The sequence below is a fragment of the Gymnodraco acuticeps genome, unplaced genomic scaffold (genome assembly GCF_902827175.1).
Source record: "Gymnodraco acuticeps unplaced genomic scaffold, fGymAcu1.1, whole genome shotgun sequence".
NCBI classification, from domain to species: Eukaryota; Metazoa; Chordata; class Actinopteri; order Perciformes; family Bathydraconidae; genus Gymnodraco; species Gymnodraco acuticeps.
In genome coordinates, this window is record NW_022990981.1 from 5,203,007 (window position 1) to 5,221,154 (window position 18,148).

General features: G+C 41.2%; 2 protein-coding genes across 4 annotated transcripts in view; one reads left to right on the forward strand and one right to left on the reverse strand.

The window, feature by feature from the left end:
* The window catches only part of apc2 (APC regulator of WNT signaling pathway 2), a 69,313-nt gene that overhangs the window by 13,445 nt on the left and 37,720 nt on the right, over window positions 1-18,148 (forward strand). For all 3 annotated transcript variants that reach the window (XM_034235681.1, XM_034235680.1, XM_034235679.1), the window contains exons 3-7: window positions 9,808-9,898; window positions 10,512-10,839; window positions 12,234-12,342; window positions 13,015-13,128; window positions 13,313-13,387. In XM_034235681.1, the coding sequence (XP_034091572.1) occupies window positions 9,808-9,898; window positions 10,512-10,839; window positions 12,234-12,342; window positions 13,015-13,128; window positions 13,313-13,387 (717 nt within the window). The remainder of the gene's footprint in view (window positions 1-9,807; window positions 9,899-10,511; window positions 10,840-12,233; window positions 12,343-13,014; window positions 13,129-13,312; window positions 13,388-18,148) is intronic.
* LOC117559048 (histone acetyltransferase KAT6B-like) lies at window positions 12,631-17,255 on the reverse strand. The gene is made up of 5 exons (XM_034235682.1): window positions 17,063-17,255; window positions 15,716-16,562; window positions 15,113-15,353; window positions 14,994-15,031; window positions 12,631-14,361 (listed from the first exon to the last, which is right to left on the reverse strand). Exons 1-5 carry the CDS (start codon window positions 17,090-17,092, stop codon window positions 13,802-13,804), a joined length of 1,716 nt encoding a protein of 571 aa, XP_034091573.1. The 5' UTR covers window positions 17,093-17,255; the 3' UTR covers window positions 12,631-13,801.

Genomic DNA, 18,148 nt, shown 5'->3' on the forward strand with positions numbered 1-18,148 from the left:
TTGTGTCAGCCTCAGATGCCTGTAAACTGATGGCTCGTGTAGAGAGTGAGAAGTAATGGGAGCACATGGTGATTTGTAGTCAGGCTGCAACATTGGTTTCTGAGGTCACCTCATTGTTTTTCTTTGTCCATGCTTTGTTCTGGACTGGAACCAGAATATTTTGAGGCTATCTATCGAATTACTATAACAATTATTTAACCATCACAATTGTTGCCAGTACATTTGTGAATTAATTCTTCATAAATGTGTAGTTCATTAAAAAAATAAAGTAAACAAATGCTGATATGGTCCTTTAATGTGATTGACACTGTAGAAAGTGAGCTTTTTGAACATATGGGTATGGGTATTACAGCTCTGGAGACCACTCCACATTGTCTGTTGAATTCCAACACAGATACATGTAGTCAGTAGTTTATAGAATAAATTAAAAAAGCTATAGATAGCACATTCAAATCTGAGTGAGTCCAGATTGGCACAATTTGTGCGTGACGTTGCGTCTGCGTTACAAGGCACAAGAATTGTGAGGCTTATAAAGTGAGGCAAATAGAAATAATCATCTGATCGATTGTACATGTGGAAACAGCAACAAAATAGGTACATTTGATCAGCTGACGGTGTTTGTTGCCACACTTCTGACAATAACCTTGCACACCTTCTCTGAGGTGCAACGTCACAAACAAATGATGGTCCTGTTATACTTTTTTAATTTTTTAATTTAATGTTATCACAATAAAAGTGTTGTTTCTTAGTGAATTTCCTTTACTGGTCTTGTATCTCATAACATAAGCTTTAAGTGTCCTTGTGGATGTTCTTCTTCTTCATCAGAGAAGGAGAACATGGTGATGCAGCGGTGTCTTTCAGGCATGACAAGAAACATAACACATGACATAACTGAAGAGCAGTGTGTCTTTAGGGGCTGTAGATATAGTGTTATAAGTGTTTTTTAAATTCAGCTGTGTACTACAATGAGATTATCAATGTTCATCGGCATTAAAATATCAGTTTTTATTCAAATTATATTTTTATTTGTTGCCAAAACTTAACGTAGAAACATGCTGTTTTGTTTTCTCACTGCAATAATCACTTTTACCATGTTTCTTTACAGACAATATGTAGAGACAAATGTTAGTGTAGTTCCGTGTTATCCAACATTTTAGCAATAAGCTTGACTCCAACAAAAACATACTTTTCAGGTAAGTTTGACTGTTTACTTCAAACAAAGTGGTGGCAGTACTAAAGAAACACATTGTTTAGAGTTCAAAATCCATTTTGCTCCGTGGCGCTATGACGTCAATTTCATTACGGCTGGTTTAAATCAATGATATAATAATAATGATAATAATAATAATAATAATAAAGAAATACAATGTTCTAATATATATAATATATCAAATTATACATTTTAACATGTGGCTCCTACAATTAGCAATTCTCAATCTTTGCCTTAAATACATGTAAACGCCAAAGCTATTTGAATAAAAACACCAGTAAAATATAAATAGAGAACTAGAATTTACTTACCGAAGAAACCACATTCATGGACGATCCGTTTTAATCGCAGAGCAAGCCATGAAGATATTTGCTATTTGCATTAAATATCAAAAAGAAACCAACACAACACACACGGCCGTGGTCAAGTTATGTTCCCCCGATAAGATCATGTGTCTGAGCCGCCTGTAGCACAGAGCTGCTAACAGAGGACCGGAAGCCACACGCTTCCCGTACTGCGTGATGTGAAGTGAGTCTCTCACTGAAGCTGGTTCACTACAGGCATAGGCGGAGTTTGACATTTGCGCTTGGGGGGGCAAACCTTTTTTACTGACGTCAGTACACAGTCCCAACTATTGCGTGGGGTGCTACGGATACAGAAGCAATAAAACCAGCGTTCACCGCACTGAGTATGACTTTTCCACATACGAACACAACTCGTACCGTCATGCAGGCCTCATGACCGCCGTACACACACACTCATATGGAAGGGGCGGTCTCTCCTCCCAACAACAGTACATTACATCTGTAAAACGTATCATAACTGTGCACATCTTATACTTATTTGATAACTACTATATCCCTTGGTTACTTCAACACGCTACAATATTATTAACCAGTGTACTTAGTGCAGAAGTAGACGTCCCAGAAATTGGACGTTTTAAAAATCGCCGCATATCTTATTGTAATACAATAGCTGAATCACTTGTATGTAAAAAAAAAAGCGAGGGAACTTGTGTCCTTAACCTCATACGTCACACACACATCACACACACACACGTCACAACATGTGACTGCTCAAAAATGAAATTATTTCAAACAAAATATGATATTATTCAGATTTGTATTGTAACAATCATTATATTACATCTATTAAAATATTGATGTATGAAATATTTGTATTGGAACAGTTTTAGAAGTAGTAATGCTGTAACATATTTCAGCCACTAGGGGGGGCAATGCCCCCCCTGCCCCCCGGCAAAATCCGCCTATGACTACAGGTACCCGTACTTCTGACTTTAAAGTCAGAATTCTGATCTTAAAGGTGGGGTAGGTAATTTTGGAGAAACCAGAGGCCTGTACTACGAAGCTGGTTCAACCTAACCTGGATATCTTTGAGTTAGCCGGTTGGCCTAATCCAAAACATACGTGCTCTCGCTAAACTGTACTACAACGCGGGCTATCAACTCGTTCGCTCAAGCCAGCCATGTCCTATCTAGTTAGGTGCACGTTCACATGAAAGGGGTGGTATCTGGAGCATTCGACCAATCACAAACATGGAGAAGTGTAATGACAGCGCAGCGTCATACTTCCTGAATGAAAAGTTAACTATTAGTCAAATATGAAGAAGTTAAACTTTAAATATCCATGACTTAAACACTTGATCCAGGATCAAAGCCACAGAGCTGCACCTGCAAGGTGAATGCAGCTGGGAACAGAACAAGTGTTTGAATGCGTACATTAACAGGTTTATGATATCACTGCCCCGTCCAAGACACGAGTGGATCTGACTTTAATTACATTTGTCTCAAGTGTTTCGTCAACTTAATGTGTTGCTTAAAATAATCCTTCTGCATACAGTATGTGACACTGTGAGTGTTGCACGGCCAGATACGGCTCAGCTGACACATTATGATGTGATATGCCGCGGACTATACTTAATGTTACTCTGATCCGGTTACTTATGTTGTGGCAGATATTTAATTAAGCTTTCTTAACGCTAATGTTATAATAGTCAGATTGCTCTGAAGATGGGAGGTGATATTCTATTAATGTTCACGTTCACACAGTATGTGATTTTTGCCGGCCGTCTTTCCTGTAACGGCAGCTTTTCTGTATTTCCTTTCTCCTATAATATGACTTGATCGCTTTAAACTCCGCACACTGAGCTCTGATTGGTCAGCAGGCAGTGCTTTCACTGAGTTGATCTCTTATACCTCATTCACACCAACGCAACTCCGGTTCAAGCTGCGTGCTAGAGCTTTTCAGGTTCAGAACCGGTTCTTCGGTTTAGCGGAGGCTCTTTTCACACCGCCCAGAGTCCGACTGGTGCTGCATCATTGCGTCATCGGTTGCGTCATGACGTAACCGTTTGCGTGCCTGCTTCATAAAGCCAAACCGCCGGAAACCCCTCACAGCTGACACCGACAACAACAACAATGGCCGATTGTGCTCCAGCTTCCTCTGTACCTCTTCGGAAGACCAGATTCCCAGTAGGTAGCTGGTCTCTTCAGTGGACCACTGCTGCTTGTTAAGTTTCTCCATCGTTATGTACAAGCTGGATAAAACGCGGGCTTCTTGTTGTTGTTCAGCAGTTGATCCCGCCCCTGCCCCTGCCCCTGCCTCGACGTTAGCGTGACGTATGCGGTGCTTTTGTTCTGGCCGGACAATTTTTGGTACTTGAAACGAACCGGATTCCGGAGCTAAGAGGCTGCTCCGCTGCGGTGTGAAGAGGAAAACCCGGTGCTTTTCAAGCTCCAGCTCCGGTATTAGCCTGCAACCTAACCTGCTCCGGAGCAGTTAGCCGCACACAGGCCCGGTTCCAGAACAAAATGACTAAGGGTGCATCTGAGATTAAAGAGGGTGCAGTGGTAAAGTGCTATTTTTATAAATGGGGAGTGGACATAACACCCTCTAGGGCAGTGGTTCTCAAATGGGGGTACGCGGACCCCTAGGGGTACGTTGGAGTACTGCAGGGGGTACGTGAGATTTATTTTATGTTAATGAGAAAGAAAAAAACATAAGTAATGCATTTAAACAAACTACTAATAGTAGATTAACTACTTTCTTCAAAAGTCTACAGTAATTCTTGATAATAAAATGGGAAAAATAAACGGGGTGCTCTCTTTTCCTCTCCCTCTCCTGACAGCCCGTCAGTCTCGTGCAGCTCGCTGAACCTGTAATAAGTGATCCGACAGTAAAGAATAAATATATTTATAACTAGTTTAGCTAGTTCCAGAGTAGATAAACTAGCTAAGTGTGTTAGGTCTAACTCTTAGTGTATTTTTGCTCCACTCACCGGTCCGTCACAGCGGCGGATCTGTGATCATGCGGAGCTGCGTGTTCTCTGTCAGCAGCAGCTGATCTGATCTCTGATCTCTCTCTCGTGTCCGGTTAGACTTCACTCGCGTTTATGTCCAAATCTATCAGATCTAGCTAGTTCTAGTTAATTATTTGACTGCCTGCTTATCAAAGGACACCTAAACAATAAGCGTTGCTTGGCAACGGCGTGTGGCCGCAAAGTATAGCGCAGCATTATGCATATGTTTATATGAGGGGTCAAAATCCCATGCTCATAAAATGCTCATATATTTTTTCTCTTCAATCCCCACGCCCCAAAATAAATAAATAAATAGATATACCAATTTTAGGAAAAGTAACGAAGTTTGAGCAGTGTGGGTTTTATAATTAACAGAGTTACACATATTTCAAAACGCGAAGTGTAATAACTGCAGGTTGCCTCCCTGTCAGAATGACAAAGATCCTCAGTGAAGCACAAGCCCATATTTCTCTACATTGTACAACTTATTAAAAAGATCAGTTCAATGCAACTAATGTCCTCAGTGTTATTGCATGATGTTAAAATTGGTTTGCCATGAATTTAGTGATGGATTGTAAACATTTGAAATGTAGCATTTAAGTGTTTCTCAGTTACAAGGTTGTTGTTTTAATAAATCAGACACTGATGGTGCAGCACTGTACTGTACCTCTTTATAGGCATTTTTTCCTTAACAAATTGTTTTTGCGCTGATCAGGGGGTCCTCACCATGTTCCCCCGGGAAGATTTTTTTTTAAAATATTGAAGTTAAAAGCATAAATCTGGTGCACTTTGAGAGCAAAATGAAGAGATCTGGATATATCTCAACACCCATATGAAACAGAACTGTAAGCAGGTTTACTATTTCTTTATGGATATTTTACAAATCACTCCCCTTTCAAGACCGAAATGTCTACAGGCATAGCAGAAGATGGCATCTTTTTTAGAGGAATATTCCAGCCAATCTCTGTTGTGAAACCATGAGCTGCAAAATGAGCGCCTTACCCCACTGTACAGGCGAGTTGGGTACTTTTTTTAAATATACCTGGGCAGGCTCTGTTTTCCCGAGGTCCTCTGGCACTTGCGGGCCGCCGAGGGGTGGCGGTGTTTGGGGCAACGAAGACGGCTGCGGCTGCTCCGCCTCCGTGGGCGAGGCGGGCAAAGCCGGCGAGTCGAGCGGGAGGACGTTATTGTGCACGACAGTGGCCGCGGGTAACGTAATCTCCCCATGATCTGAACTGTTATTACCTGCAGTAGATGCAGTGTTACTGCTGGCGATTAGGGCTGGTTGTTTTAACCATTTTCTGATGTCCATCATTGACTGCTGTGTAAGCACTTTGCAAATGACGAACGCGCAGCGGCACAGGTCACCTGACATAATAATGTTACTTACCGTTTAAATTGACCAAATAAATGCAGCAGACAAAGTTATTTAACCACATTTACAATTTATTTTATTTCAACTATATTATTATTATTATTATTATTATTACTACTATTATTATTATTGTTATTATATATGGAATATTTTTCACTTTTAATAAAAAAAAAAAAAAATGCACTTTTATTTTTTTATTTATTTTTCACTTTCAATTTTTCCAATGAGGGTGCATAACAACTCAACTGAGGGTGCAATGCACCCTTATGCACCCCCGTAGAACCGGGCCTGGCCGCACAGCATAAGTTACCATGGAGATCTAGCCCGCTAAAAAGAGAACCAGCGTCCAGTGGCGTTTTCTCCTGGAGGCCAAGGGAAGCCAGGCTTCCCCTGTTTTTTCGGATTGTAGTTATAATTTTAATAAATAAATAAAAACACTTTGTTTAGTTTCGGAAATTCTTTGTTGTGTGTTGCTGCCGGCCCGTCTCTCCCCCATTCTCATTGAGTATTTTACAAAGAGTGAAACAGCGCCCCTCTAGTTGTTATGGTGAAACAGTAGATTGCACTCTCTGTTGCGAGAGGAGGCCAGCCAAAATTGGCTTCCCTTGGTGAAAAAAATGGAGGGATTGACCAATCAGACAAGGCTCACGTCATGCCCCTGCCAACCTGTGATTAGTCAGGGCCATGCCAAGGGAAGCCAGAGGCGGCTGCTTCCCTTGCCTCACAATCCAATCAAATCGCATCAATTTATTGTTGCAGTGACGCGTCCCAAAATCCGGAAGTAAACTGCGCTCGGTTTCCCTCGACAAAAAAGCAATGGGATTTCTCCATAGGATTTTGGAAAATAGCTGGAAATAAGGTCAGTGGAAAACGAACCTGTTAGATAAATGCATGTTTTGTTCAGTCGGATAATATCCACATGTCTACCCTACTTTTATAATTTTATAATCATAAATCTAATCGATAGAAGATAGATAGCGTCACTGCATCACTCTCACCGCCGTTAGAAAGTAGCAAGCAACTGAAGCAAGTGCAATTATGGAGGGTGGAGATTTGGAGTATTTCATCAAAAATAATTGTACTAAACTTCTGCTACAGCAGCAACAACAAATACAATCTGATGACAGGCCGATGCCCAAACTGGAGCTGTGTACAGCGAGGAAAAAAGGAGCGAATCGGACGTAAAACGTGAAAGGTCTCCTGATTTAGTTTGTGAATGAATGCTTATTAGAGTTTGGGCTGGAGAGTGCGTGCGGACCTGTCGGTTAGATAACAGGCGTGTGTAAGTCCTGCATCTGTATGATACAAATGTGTGTAAAATGATACCGGGCGCTGTAATCACTCATCTGGTTACGTTATCACATTGACCACCACACCCCGACCCAAAAGAAAGGACGTATTATTGGCTTCCCCTCATATTTTCCCCACGCCACGCTACTGCCAGCGTCGTAGGACCGGAAACCCCGAGTTTTCCCTGAAGTTAGCCGGCTAAGCGAAAATCCTGCTTCGTAGTACAGGCCTCAGCTTGAGTGCGCTAGAATTTGAAAATACAGAGCCCCTCCTCCAACACACACAAACGCGCACATGACCAATGAGGGCACGAGATAAATTTGTGCACAGATGGAAGGCTGACAGGCAGGAAGGCCATCCAGTTATTTTAGCCGGGCCGGCTCAGATGATTGGTCGTGCTTTTTACAGTACCACGGCTTCCACAGATGAAATCTTTTTATGGATTTATTGTCAAAGCACTTCAGATATTCATTGCTATCGGGATGTTAAGAGCATTCCATGGAATATAACAACAAGTGTATCTCGAGCCGGTTTCTCAAACTTATCTACCCCACCTTTAATCTCCGAATTCTGACTTTTACATTTTTTCTCAGAACTAAAACAAAAAAAATGGCCAATGTGGCCCTAATCCTTTTCCGTACAAATCTAAATCTAAAATGAGCCGTGAACTAAAATAATGGATAAATATAGAACTCAACAGAAAGAGATAAACCTGTGAAACCAGGCTAAGACTCAAAGCCACACACACTAGGGGTGTAACGGTACACGTACCCGTACCGAAATTATTCGGTACGGGCCCTTCGGTTCGGTACAGATGTGTACTTTGCTCACATTGGGTTCAACGCGTCATAGAGCGAGCAAGTCATTTAATTGGACGAGAGGCATACTATGAGAGCTGGTCACAGGGATGCGTTCAAATGTAGTCAGTAATTTGAGGAACTGTCGAAATGGCGAACGCAGATAAAGTTGAGCTCGAAAATCCTCCAGCATCATTGAAGTCTCCGGTTTGGGAACATTTTGGTTTCGCAGTTACGTACAAGGATGACGGACAAAGACAGGTGGACCGAACCAAAGCTGTTTGTCGGCATTGTTCAACTAAAATTGGTTACGCGGCTGGCAATACATCAAACTTGCACACTCATTTGAAAAGGCATCACCCGAACGTGAATATCACCGGTACCAAAAGAAAAAAGACTGAAGTGCAAACCCAACTCCCACTAGCATTTAAGCCTCCACCACTCGCAGAGAGTTCAGACCGAGCCAACGCTATTACAAACACCAAATATCCTTATGTTGCCGTGTTAGCAAAGCGCTACCTGGCTGTGTCTGCTACCTCCGTCCCTAGCGAGAGGGTGTTCTCCACAGCAGGAGACTTTGTTAGTGCCAGCAGATCTGCCCTTTCGGCAAGCAATGTGGACAAGTTCATCTTTCTTTTAAAAAAACATGAAAATACAATGACAAGCAAGTCATTATGTCAAACTGGCTGCTTAGGTACTAGTACAGTAAAGTTCAAATACAGATTATTTCAGTTCATCGAAATGCTGCACCTTAATGTTTATTTTATTATATTTTGTATTTATTTGAGTGAATACATTATTCACAGTTTAATAATAATAAAAAAAAAATATATATATATATTTTGTTTTGTGAAAAGAAATTCTGCTGAACCGAACCGTGACCAAAAAACCGAGGTACGTACCGAACCGAAATGTTTGTGAACCGTTACACCCCTAACACACACACATTCACACACACACACACGCACACACACACACACACACACACACACACACGCACACACACACACACACACACACACACACACACACACACCATGTATTCATCACTTCAGGGGACATTACATTGACTTACATGCATTTCCTGGAGACTTATCTTAACCCTAACCCTTACCCTTAACCTTACCCTTACCCTAACCAAGTCGTCACCCTAACATTATTGATTCCCCTCATGGGGACCTCAATTTTGTCCCCATAAGGGAGGCGAGTCCCCACACATGACTGTGTAGACAGATTTAGGGTCCCCACAAGTATAGTAATGCTAGGCCACACACACACACACACACACAGACACACACACACACACACACACACAACACACACACACACACACACACACACACACACACACACACACACACACACACACACACACAGTTTGAGACTGCAGCTGGACATGACCAGCAGCAGGTGAGTCTGCAGGAGGACTCCCCATTTTTCTTTTCAACGTTTGTCTGCAAGAGCTCACCTGACATGAAGGAATAATCTGTGTTTATTTCCCTCACGGGAGATTTGATCTACTGCTCGGGGATTTGACCTTTTTATCTTCATGGGAGGTTTATCTATCTTTTTGTTCTGACCTTTTTGGTGTGTTTTGCTGCGTCGATGATTTTTCATCTACAAACGCAATCAACTTGCACATGGTTATTTTTTTGGAGTTACAAACCTTTAATATGAATTCAGTGGCAAAGAAGTGATGATGAACCTCTCATATTATCTTGGTTAATACCTTTTCCTTATCTGAATACAACCAACAGTGAACACCCTGGATGTTTCCTGTCTGTACATGTGTGTCTGTTGCTCCTCTCTTGGTGCAGGAGGTGTTGAAGCAGCTGCAGAGTAAACTGGAGCAGGAGGCAGGAACACTGGCCTCGTCCGGCAGGAGCGATGTGCTGGACCAACTCAAAGGTATCAAGGATCAGTTATTGTCATAAAAGATAGGAGGGATTCTACCGACTGTTTCTGAGGCTCCGCTGGGACAAATCGTTATTCTCAGAGAAATGAATCGACTCAATCAGTTAACCTGATTGGATGCAGACGGCTCTGCTCGTTATGATTCAATCCAATTAAACAACCAATTCATGTCAATTAGTTTGTCTGGACTGAAATTAGATGACTACAACTGAGAGCAACAGCAGCTGCAATTATAGGATTAAGTCAAATTCAGTTTGAAAAAATAAACAACACATAGATGTATGGGAGAGTGGAAGGAAGCAAGGAAGCAAGGAAGGAAGGAAGGAAGCAAAGGAGGAAGGAAAGAAGAAAGGAAGGAAGGAATGAAGTGAGAAAGGAAAGAGCAGAAGATAAAGCAATTATTGTAGGAGGTATCAGGTAAGGGGTAAACAAGGAAATTAAGATATGGAATGGTATAGGAAGGAAGGAAGGAATCAAGGAATGAAGCTAGGAAGCAAGTAAAGGACGGACAATTAAGAAAGGAATGAAGCTAGGAAGGAAGGAAGAACAATTAAGGAAGGAAGGAAGGAAGGAGGAAAGATTGATTGATTCTTTGTTCCTCCCTTAGAGCTCCACATGGATCTCACTAACTACTACGAACTGAAGCATCAACCCCACAACCTGAGGCTTCTGATGGGCGGCGTGGGGGGGGCAGGTGGGGGAGCGGAGGTGGAGGACCGCCTGGCTCTGCCTCCTTCCTCCTGCTCCTCTTCCTCAGCGGTAAGCAGAGCCAGGAGTCCGCTCAGGGTGCTGTCCCGTCTGAGCTCAGGGTCCGGGGGGGAGGCCGCTATGCTGCCACATCACTTCCTGGAGGGAGCGCCACCCAAAACAGCTGTGATCAGTGGAGCTGACGGGCGGATGAGCGACCACCACCAGGAGGAGCTGTACAAGGAGAGGTAGTATCTTTACATTCTGCAGATACATGTAAAGTACGTTTAATGGACAGATGTTCCATTTACAGTGCAACTGCTATATGTAAAGCTTCACACAGATTCCACCTGTGTATACAAAAATACATTTAAGAGAAAGAAAAAAAAAACATGTAATTATGTACTAGTACTAACGTACGAGTACTAAAGCTAAACAATTATAAAGAACATACGAAATACATTTGAGAAAATGCATCAACTTAAAAATAAATACCATTACAAATGTAAAAATTACAATTTAGTAATAATAATATTGTTAAATCAAATATAAAACAAATGTATTAATGGGGTCAAATGACTGTACTCTGCACCACAAGCCTCAGTTTCCATGAATGGGTTTCTTCTCATTCCACAAAGAGTAAAGGTATAAAACCCTTTATCTCCATTATTATTTGCACTGGTGATGGAGCCTTCAGCAGAACAAATCAGATCCAGTATTTACCGGTATCCAAACCAAAGAATGCTCTGATTTATTTGGACACATTCCTTTCCAATTGGCCACTAATGGGTTCAAATATCTAGGCATTTTTGCCTCCTATAATTTAGAAAATGTGAATAAAATGAAATTGGACCCGGTGGTGAATGTGATCATCTCCAAAGATGGAGCCCTCTGCCAATACCACTGCTGGGACGGGTTGCCCTCATCAAGATGAATGTCCTGCCAAGGCTTTTATATCCAATGCAGATGTTGCCTAATTATATCCCAGCTAAGTTTTTTAAATCACTTCATAGTATAATAGGTACATTTGTGTGGAAATCTAAACGCCCAAGACTTAAGCTGGAGAAAGTGCAACTACCTTTAGATAAAGGGGGATTAGCACTTATTATGTTTTATCACTGGGCGTCACAATTTAGATATATTACAGAATTGTTAAAATATTATCCTAATTCTACATTTCTTGATTTGGAAAATAAAGGGTGTGAGCTCTTAGACATGCCATTTATAAACAACGCAATTTCACTACATGGGAATAAAGATAACTTTATTGTTAAAAATACTCTTAAAACATGGAATCAGATACGAAGGTATTTTGGGATAATAAATCAATAATCTGCTTTAGCTGCAATTGTATGTAATCCTGCTCTGCTTTGGACTTCAAAGTCTGGAACATTTCTGGTATCCTTAAAATAAGATCTCTGTTTGGGAGTCAGTGCAAACGGAGATCAGAGAAGTGTTTGGCATAGATATATATTTTAACCCATATAACTTTGTCCTCAGATCAGTTTGAAATGACGAACATAGACATAGGCACATTATTGGTATTGCTCTGTATGCAGCACGACTCACTTGAAAGAGATAATGCTGCTGTGCTAGCATTAGCATTCCTGAGGCTAACGTGATATCTGTGTGGCATCCACAGGAACCTCCTGCTGGGGGAGATCGACCGCGAGGAGAGGGAGCGCTGCTGGTACTTCAGCCAGCTGGAGGCGCTGTCTCAGAGACTGGCTCAACTGCCCCGCATCGACACAGTGAGAAAACACACATACACACACATACACATACACACACACACACACACACAACACACACACACACACACACACACACACACACACACACACACCACACACACACACACACCACACCCATACAGACACACACACATGAGCACCTGCATCAGCATTAGTGAAACATGTGCGCTATTGCGCCTAATTTACATTACATTCAGATCAATTAAACAAAAATATAAACATATACATTATGATATGCAATAAAGACTTTATTAGATATAACTTTATTCAGGTAACTGACACGTTTTTACCAGCATGAACATAAATGCATGAATCACAATACAATCATATATTTTTTAAATGTTTTATGAAATTGGCCATTCTGCATACATCTTTTTATTTTGGTAGTCAAAAGTACATTTGAAATTTGAAACCTTTTACTATAACTTTAAAATTAAAATTTACTTGAGTAAAAGTTATGATATGTTTTCCAAATGGGGCCAAGGAGTTGATGTTAAGTTCAATAAGTTACTTACATGATTAATAAGTCAACTGACTGTTGTGGCTCTACACAGGAAGTCACCTTCTGTACTGCATTTGTCAAAATAAAAGATCAGATTACAGTAAACATCAACAATTCTGGTTTTCTTTGGCTCACAGTGAGTAAATCAGATGTGTGTGTTGTTTCAGTTTTCTCTGCAGATGGATCTGATCCGGCAGCAGCTGGAGTTTGAAGCTCAGCAGGTTCAGTCTGTGATGGAGGAGCATTTCGGCACCAGTGATGAAGTGGTCCAGAGGACGCAGGTGAGAAACAGCCTGCTGTTTATGCTCCTTCTGCTACAGCAGATCATGTCATTCAATCATTTTATGAACAATGCAACAGAATCTTAATTCATTTGGATTCATTTTATTAAATGAGTTTGATGAATCGGTGTCGATGGTATGCAGCACAGACATGTCTGAACAGTGCATGGTGTGTATGTTGTAGATTCGTGTTGCTCGTCTGGAGCAGCTGGAGGAAGAGCTGCAGGAGGCCCGAGGCAGTCAGGAGACCCAGCTACAGGTCCGACATACAGACAACACACATCACACACACAATACACACACAATCACCACAACAGAAATGCACACACATAACAGCAGAAGAGCAAATATAAAGGCTGATTAATGTTTCTTCCAACAAGTCGGACCGGGTCTCTTCTGGTCTAAGTCAGTCGGTGTTGACAGATACATTAAAATCATATTGTGTTTCATAGTCTCAGTTGATGCCGGTCGTTCTCACACATACTTGTTTATACATGTTTGATTGATGTGTTCAGACCTTAAAGTTGGAACATATGTCTCCACGCTTAATGCGGATAAACGGGCCTAGGTGTTGATGCATAAATACTAACAGCTTTTGTGTGTGTAAGGAGCATAATCAACCAATCAGCTTGATGCTGGTGCTTAAGGATAGATCCATTGTGATCCCCCTTGTTCACTGCAGCAGTCGCTCCCAGTCTAACTCCACCTGACACAGTGACACCGACCCCCCGTAGGCCCACACCCAGAAAGCTGGGTACAGAGGCTCAGTGAAGGTGGAAGTGAAGGTATGGAGGTGGACCATGGTGTCCTGAGAGATGCAGTAAAATGACAGTGAGCCTACAGACCAGTTTAGGTAAACCCCGACTCTGTGGCTGAAGGGTTGTGGCGAGGAGGGCCTGAACCTGTCGTTCTGGTGGCACGGCGTGTAGCTTCCCTCTGAACACTCCAGACTCCAGGAGCGCTCGCTGTGTCCCAGCAGACTGCTGCGGGTGTCTCCGTCTCTGGAGATGCTGTTGTAGGAGACGCCAATGTCTGCTCCGCCGCTCCACACCACCTCCCAGTACACCGAGTCCAGAAGCCCCTCCCTGCACAGGACCTGGGGGCAGCGCTCAAACCGGTCCGGGTGCTCCGTGGGCCGGTGGTCCGACCACACCCGGGTCACCTTCCTGTTGCCTTCGGTCAGACGGAGCTCTGAGTTGGCAGTGTTGGGGTCAAAGGTCAAATAACAGGCAACTGAATGAAAAGAAAAGGAACAAGATTATTCATTTCAGCAATTATTACGTTCTCCAACAGAAACTCCAAACAGTGGCTGCAAAACATAGAGGGGTGTACAATCCCTCTATTCTAAGCATTTCATAGAAAGAAAAGCAGCTGTGGCTCCTAATGATGATTCAGGCTGATTGTCTTCAGGTCAACAAAACATTTCATATTATCTAAAAATGTCAAATGATGTTTGAGTTATTCTCTTATTAAAGCTGGTCTGCTGAGGACATCTTTTATAATATCTTCTCATGATTAAAGGAACATAATATAATGTAACAAGTTATCCTATTTTCTGGAGTTTACTCCCTGAACACAAATGTGGGCTCTGCTTAAGCGTTCACACTAAAAGTACAAGTGCAGTATACAGTAGGTGTTTGCTGAAGTGCTGCAACAACAGTAAGCACCATTTGTTTTGAGCTGGACAACCAGTTCTATCCAAAAGAAGAGAGATACAAAAAATAACAAGATACATAAAGAAGATAACAAAAACAAAGCAATTCATTTGTGAAATGAAAATGTTAAATGTTCTAAATACACACATTGTTTCTCAGACAGAACCACCAAATGAAGTGAACTCAGAAGCAGAAAGGTAGAAAGCTTACAGTTTTTCAGTGACCACAAGTCTCCTCCCGGCTGACCGCTGCAGGACCACAAACAACAACATCATTCAGACGTGACGGAGCGCTTTTACTGTCAGCAGAGCTCCCGCGTGTCCACTCACCTCCTGTGGGCTGTGTTGGGGTCTCTCAGATTAATGATACTGGTCTCAGAAGACAGAGGCTCCCAGGAAAGAGTCTCTGATGGTTTGTGTTCTTCTTCTTGTCCTCCTCCTCCTCCTCCTCTTCCTCTTCCTCCTCCTCGTTGTTGTTGTTGTTCTTCTTCTTCTTCCTCTTTTACTTTGTTCACCTTTATCCTCTCGTCTTCTGATGACACTGTAGTTGAGTTGTCATTTTTGTAACTTTCTGAAACAGACAAATCAAATGCAAATGGAGCTCAGTCTGCAGATCTGTAATATATCCAGTTATTTGATTCTGACAGTAAACCTAAGGTATATGTACTGTTGGGTTTTTGAGACAGATGTAAGACATTATAGATTACAAATTGTATTGAGTTACAAAACATGATATTTGACCTCTTAATGTATCCAGCCCTCATTATTATTTGTCTTCCCTTAACTTGCATGACGTATTCAATTTGAGCTAATGAACCCATAGTTACAGAGAAGGCCTATTATTGTCCCTAATGCTGTGATACAAAGACTATGGATAGTCTGTCATGGTTTCTAAATGAATGTTTGGTTGAACAGTGAAAAGATCCAGCCTACCTGCCTGTGGTGTAGGAACCGTCTCCTCAGTTTGAAGTGTTTCAGAAATACTTTTGTCATCAGAGGAAGTTATACCCCCTTCCCTGTCCTCCACTTCGTACATCCTGTCCTTCATGTTTTCTGAGATGTTCTCTCCTCTGACTGTCTCTTCTATGGACTCTGAGAGGTTTCCCCTAAAGCCAGCATCCATTTGTTTCTCCTCCTTCTCTGAGAATACCTTTTTAACTTCCTCAGAGTTCTCTGCTTTTAGGACCCAAGTATTTTGGTCTCTTCTGAAAAGGCTTTCTGCTGTTATTGTAAAGGTGTTGGATGAATCTTCCTTGGCCTTGTTGCCCCTCTCCTTTGAAGGACCCATTCTGAAGATGCTAGAAATGTCGTCTTTAAAATGAAGAAAGCTCAGACGGTTGATGGTCTTCTCTGCTGACTGTCTTGTTTTAGTATCTGTGGACTTGGTCTCTTTCGACAAACTGAAGACGCTGGTCACATCTTCTTTAAACTGGCTCAAGTCCTCTTTCAGGAGGTTGAGCGTACTAATGGCAGGTTCCTTTTCTGCCTGACTTAATGGGTTTGTGTCCTTGTCCCTGAACACCTTCAACACTTCTTCCTTAAACTGGCTCAAGTCCTCCTTGATGAAACTCAGTGGGCTTATGGATCTTATATCTCTCTGACTTGTTTGACGCAGGTCTTTCATCCTCGTGTTTTTGTCTTTCTGGTCTTCTTGTTCACCATCATCAGTCACATCGTCCTTTTGGAGAGATATTTCCGGCACTTTCTGCTCCCTTTCCTGTGTAGGTTCCTCAACATGACTCATTCGTTTGGTTGTATTGTTGGAGACTTCAGAGAGCACCTGTATTATCAAATACATTTTGAATTCGGTAGTTAGTAACAAGTTGTCATTAATACTTGATTATGGTTAGAACTATTCTTCTATTCAGAATCATCCCTTTTTATTTAGCACCTTTTTGTCACTTACACACCCAAATGATGTTCATTAAATCTCCTGGGTTCAAATAAAGTCCAACATTTTAGCAATGTCATTGGGATTAGCATGTGATGTTAGCATACTGGTGTTAGCATGTTATTGAAAACTCCATTGTATGTTAGTGCAGACCCACATAGCTGCCTGCATGACTCTACATTCATTTTGCTTAATGGTTCCCAACTTCAGAAAATACAATGTTACATTTTTTAAATGCTTATTATAGTCCAACCAACAGAGCAAACCCAAAGTGAATCAAAATATATGAACATAAGGTCTGAGGTTCCTGTTGTCTCTACTCCTCTCAGTTCATGTTCAGACTTGTTCTTGAATCTGAATCAATCACAGCGTCTTAGTCAGATACTTACAGCTGCTTTAGCCTCCACGTTTCTGGACATTTCTTCCTTTGAAAACACACCAAGATGATTAAAAACTAATCCACATGTGTGTATCCTCAGTATGAGTGTTGTGGCTGTATCCTGCGTCTCTCTGTGTTGAAAAGGACAGTCGACATTCTTTCATTCAGCTGAACGTGTTTCTGGTTCGACCAGTTTGTCTCCATTTTTTACTCTGACTGCTCAGCAGTCAGTCGTTTTACTCTGTAGTTTTACTCTGGGTGTTCCTGCTTTAGACAAAGTGAGCCCTCGGCTGCTTGTCACTTCTTTAAAGTGTTAGTTTAGGTTTTGATTTTGAGAAAAACTAAAACTCAAGTTTCATTTAAAAATACTCTAAAATGTAAGAATTAAGGTAGTGAATTAAGTTTTGCAGAATTCTAAGTAAAAAAAAAAAATCTTTAAGCAGTTGTTCTATATTAGTTGAAAATAAAATGTATCTAAACACAAAATATGTGTAATGACAAAGAAGTTACTGCATGAACTGATTTGTGCCTGTAAACAAACACATCGTACTGTACACACTTTCACCGTATTGAGTAGCTGATGTTAGACCTTTTTTTTTACTTTAAATGATAAAAGTAAATCCAAAACACAACATTTACCGTTAGATAAGAAAAAGCTTATTAAAAAGTGGTATAATAATATAAATCAATTGTATTTATTGCACATTTTCATATCACAGTTACAAAATGCTTTACAATAAGATTTCAAAATAAAATCCAAAAATTCAGGGACTCAGAGAGAGTACTGCACTTAAGCAAAACATTTTGAGGTACTTGTACTATACTTAAGTTTCTTTATCTTCTAATTTGTACTTCTGCTTCAATACAGCTCAGATGCATATATTGTACTTTTTTTTAAATTCACTAGTGCAGACAGTGGATAAAACAATTCATACAGATAATAATTTAATCATATAAATCATGTACTCCTTCATTCATGTCGTTGCTTTGGACTGTATGAACATGCCCACCATCACCAAACAGTACATCAATAGGAATGCAACATATTAAACTGAATTTAGTTTTAAAAGGAAACAGAGCCTGTTATAAAATATAT

Excerpts from the sequence above, each read along its gene's own strand:
- LOC117559048 (XM_034235682.1), bottom strand. The coding sequence starts at position 17,092 with ATGTCCAGAAACGTGGAGGCTAAAGCAGCT. Across the intron at positions 16,563-17,062 it reads ACGTGGAGGCTAAAGCAGCT|GTGCTCTCTGAAGTCTCCAA; the intron begins GTAAGTATCTGA and ends TTGATAATACAG. Across the intron at positions 15,354-15,715 it reads GGTTCCTACACCACAGGCAG|AAAGTTACAAAAATGACAAC; the intron begins GTAGGCTGGATC and ends TGTCTGTTTCAG.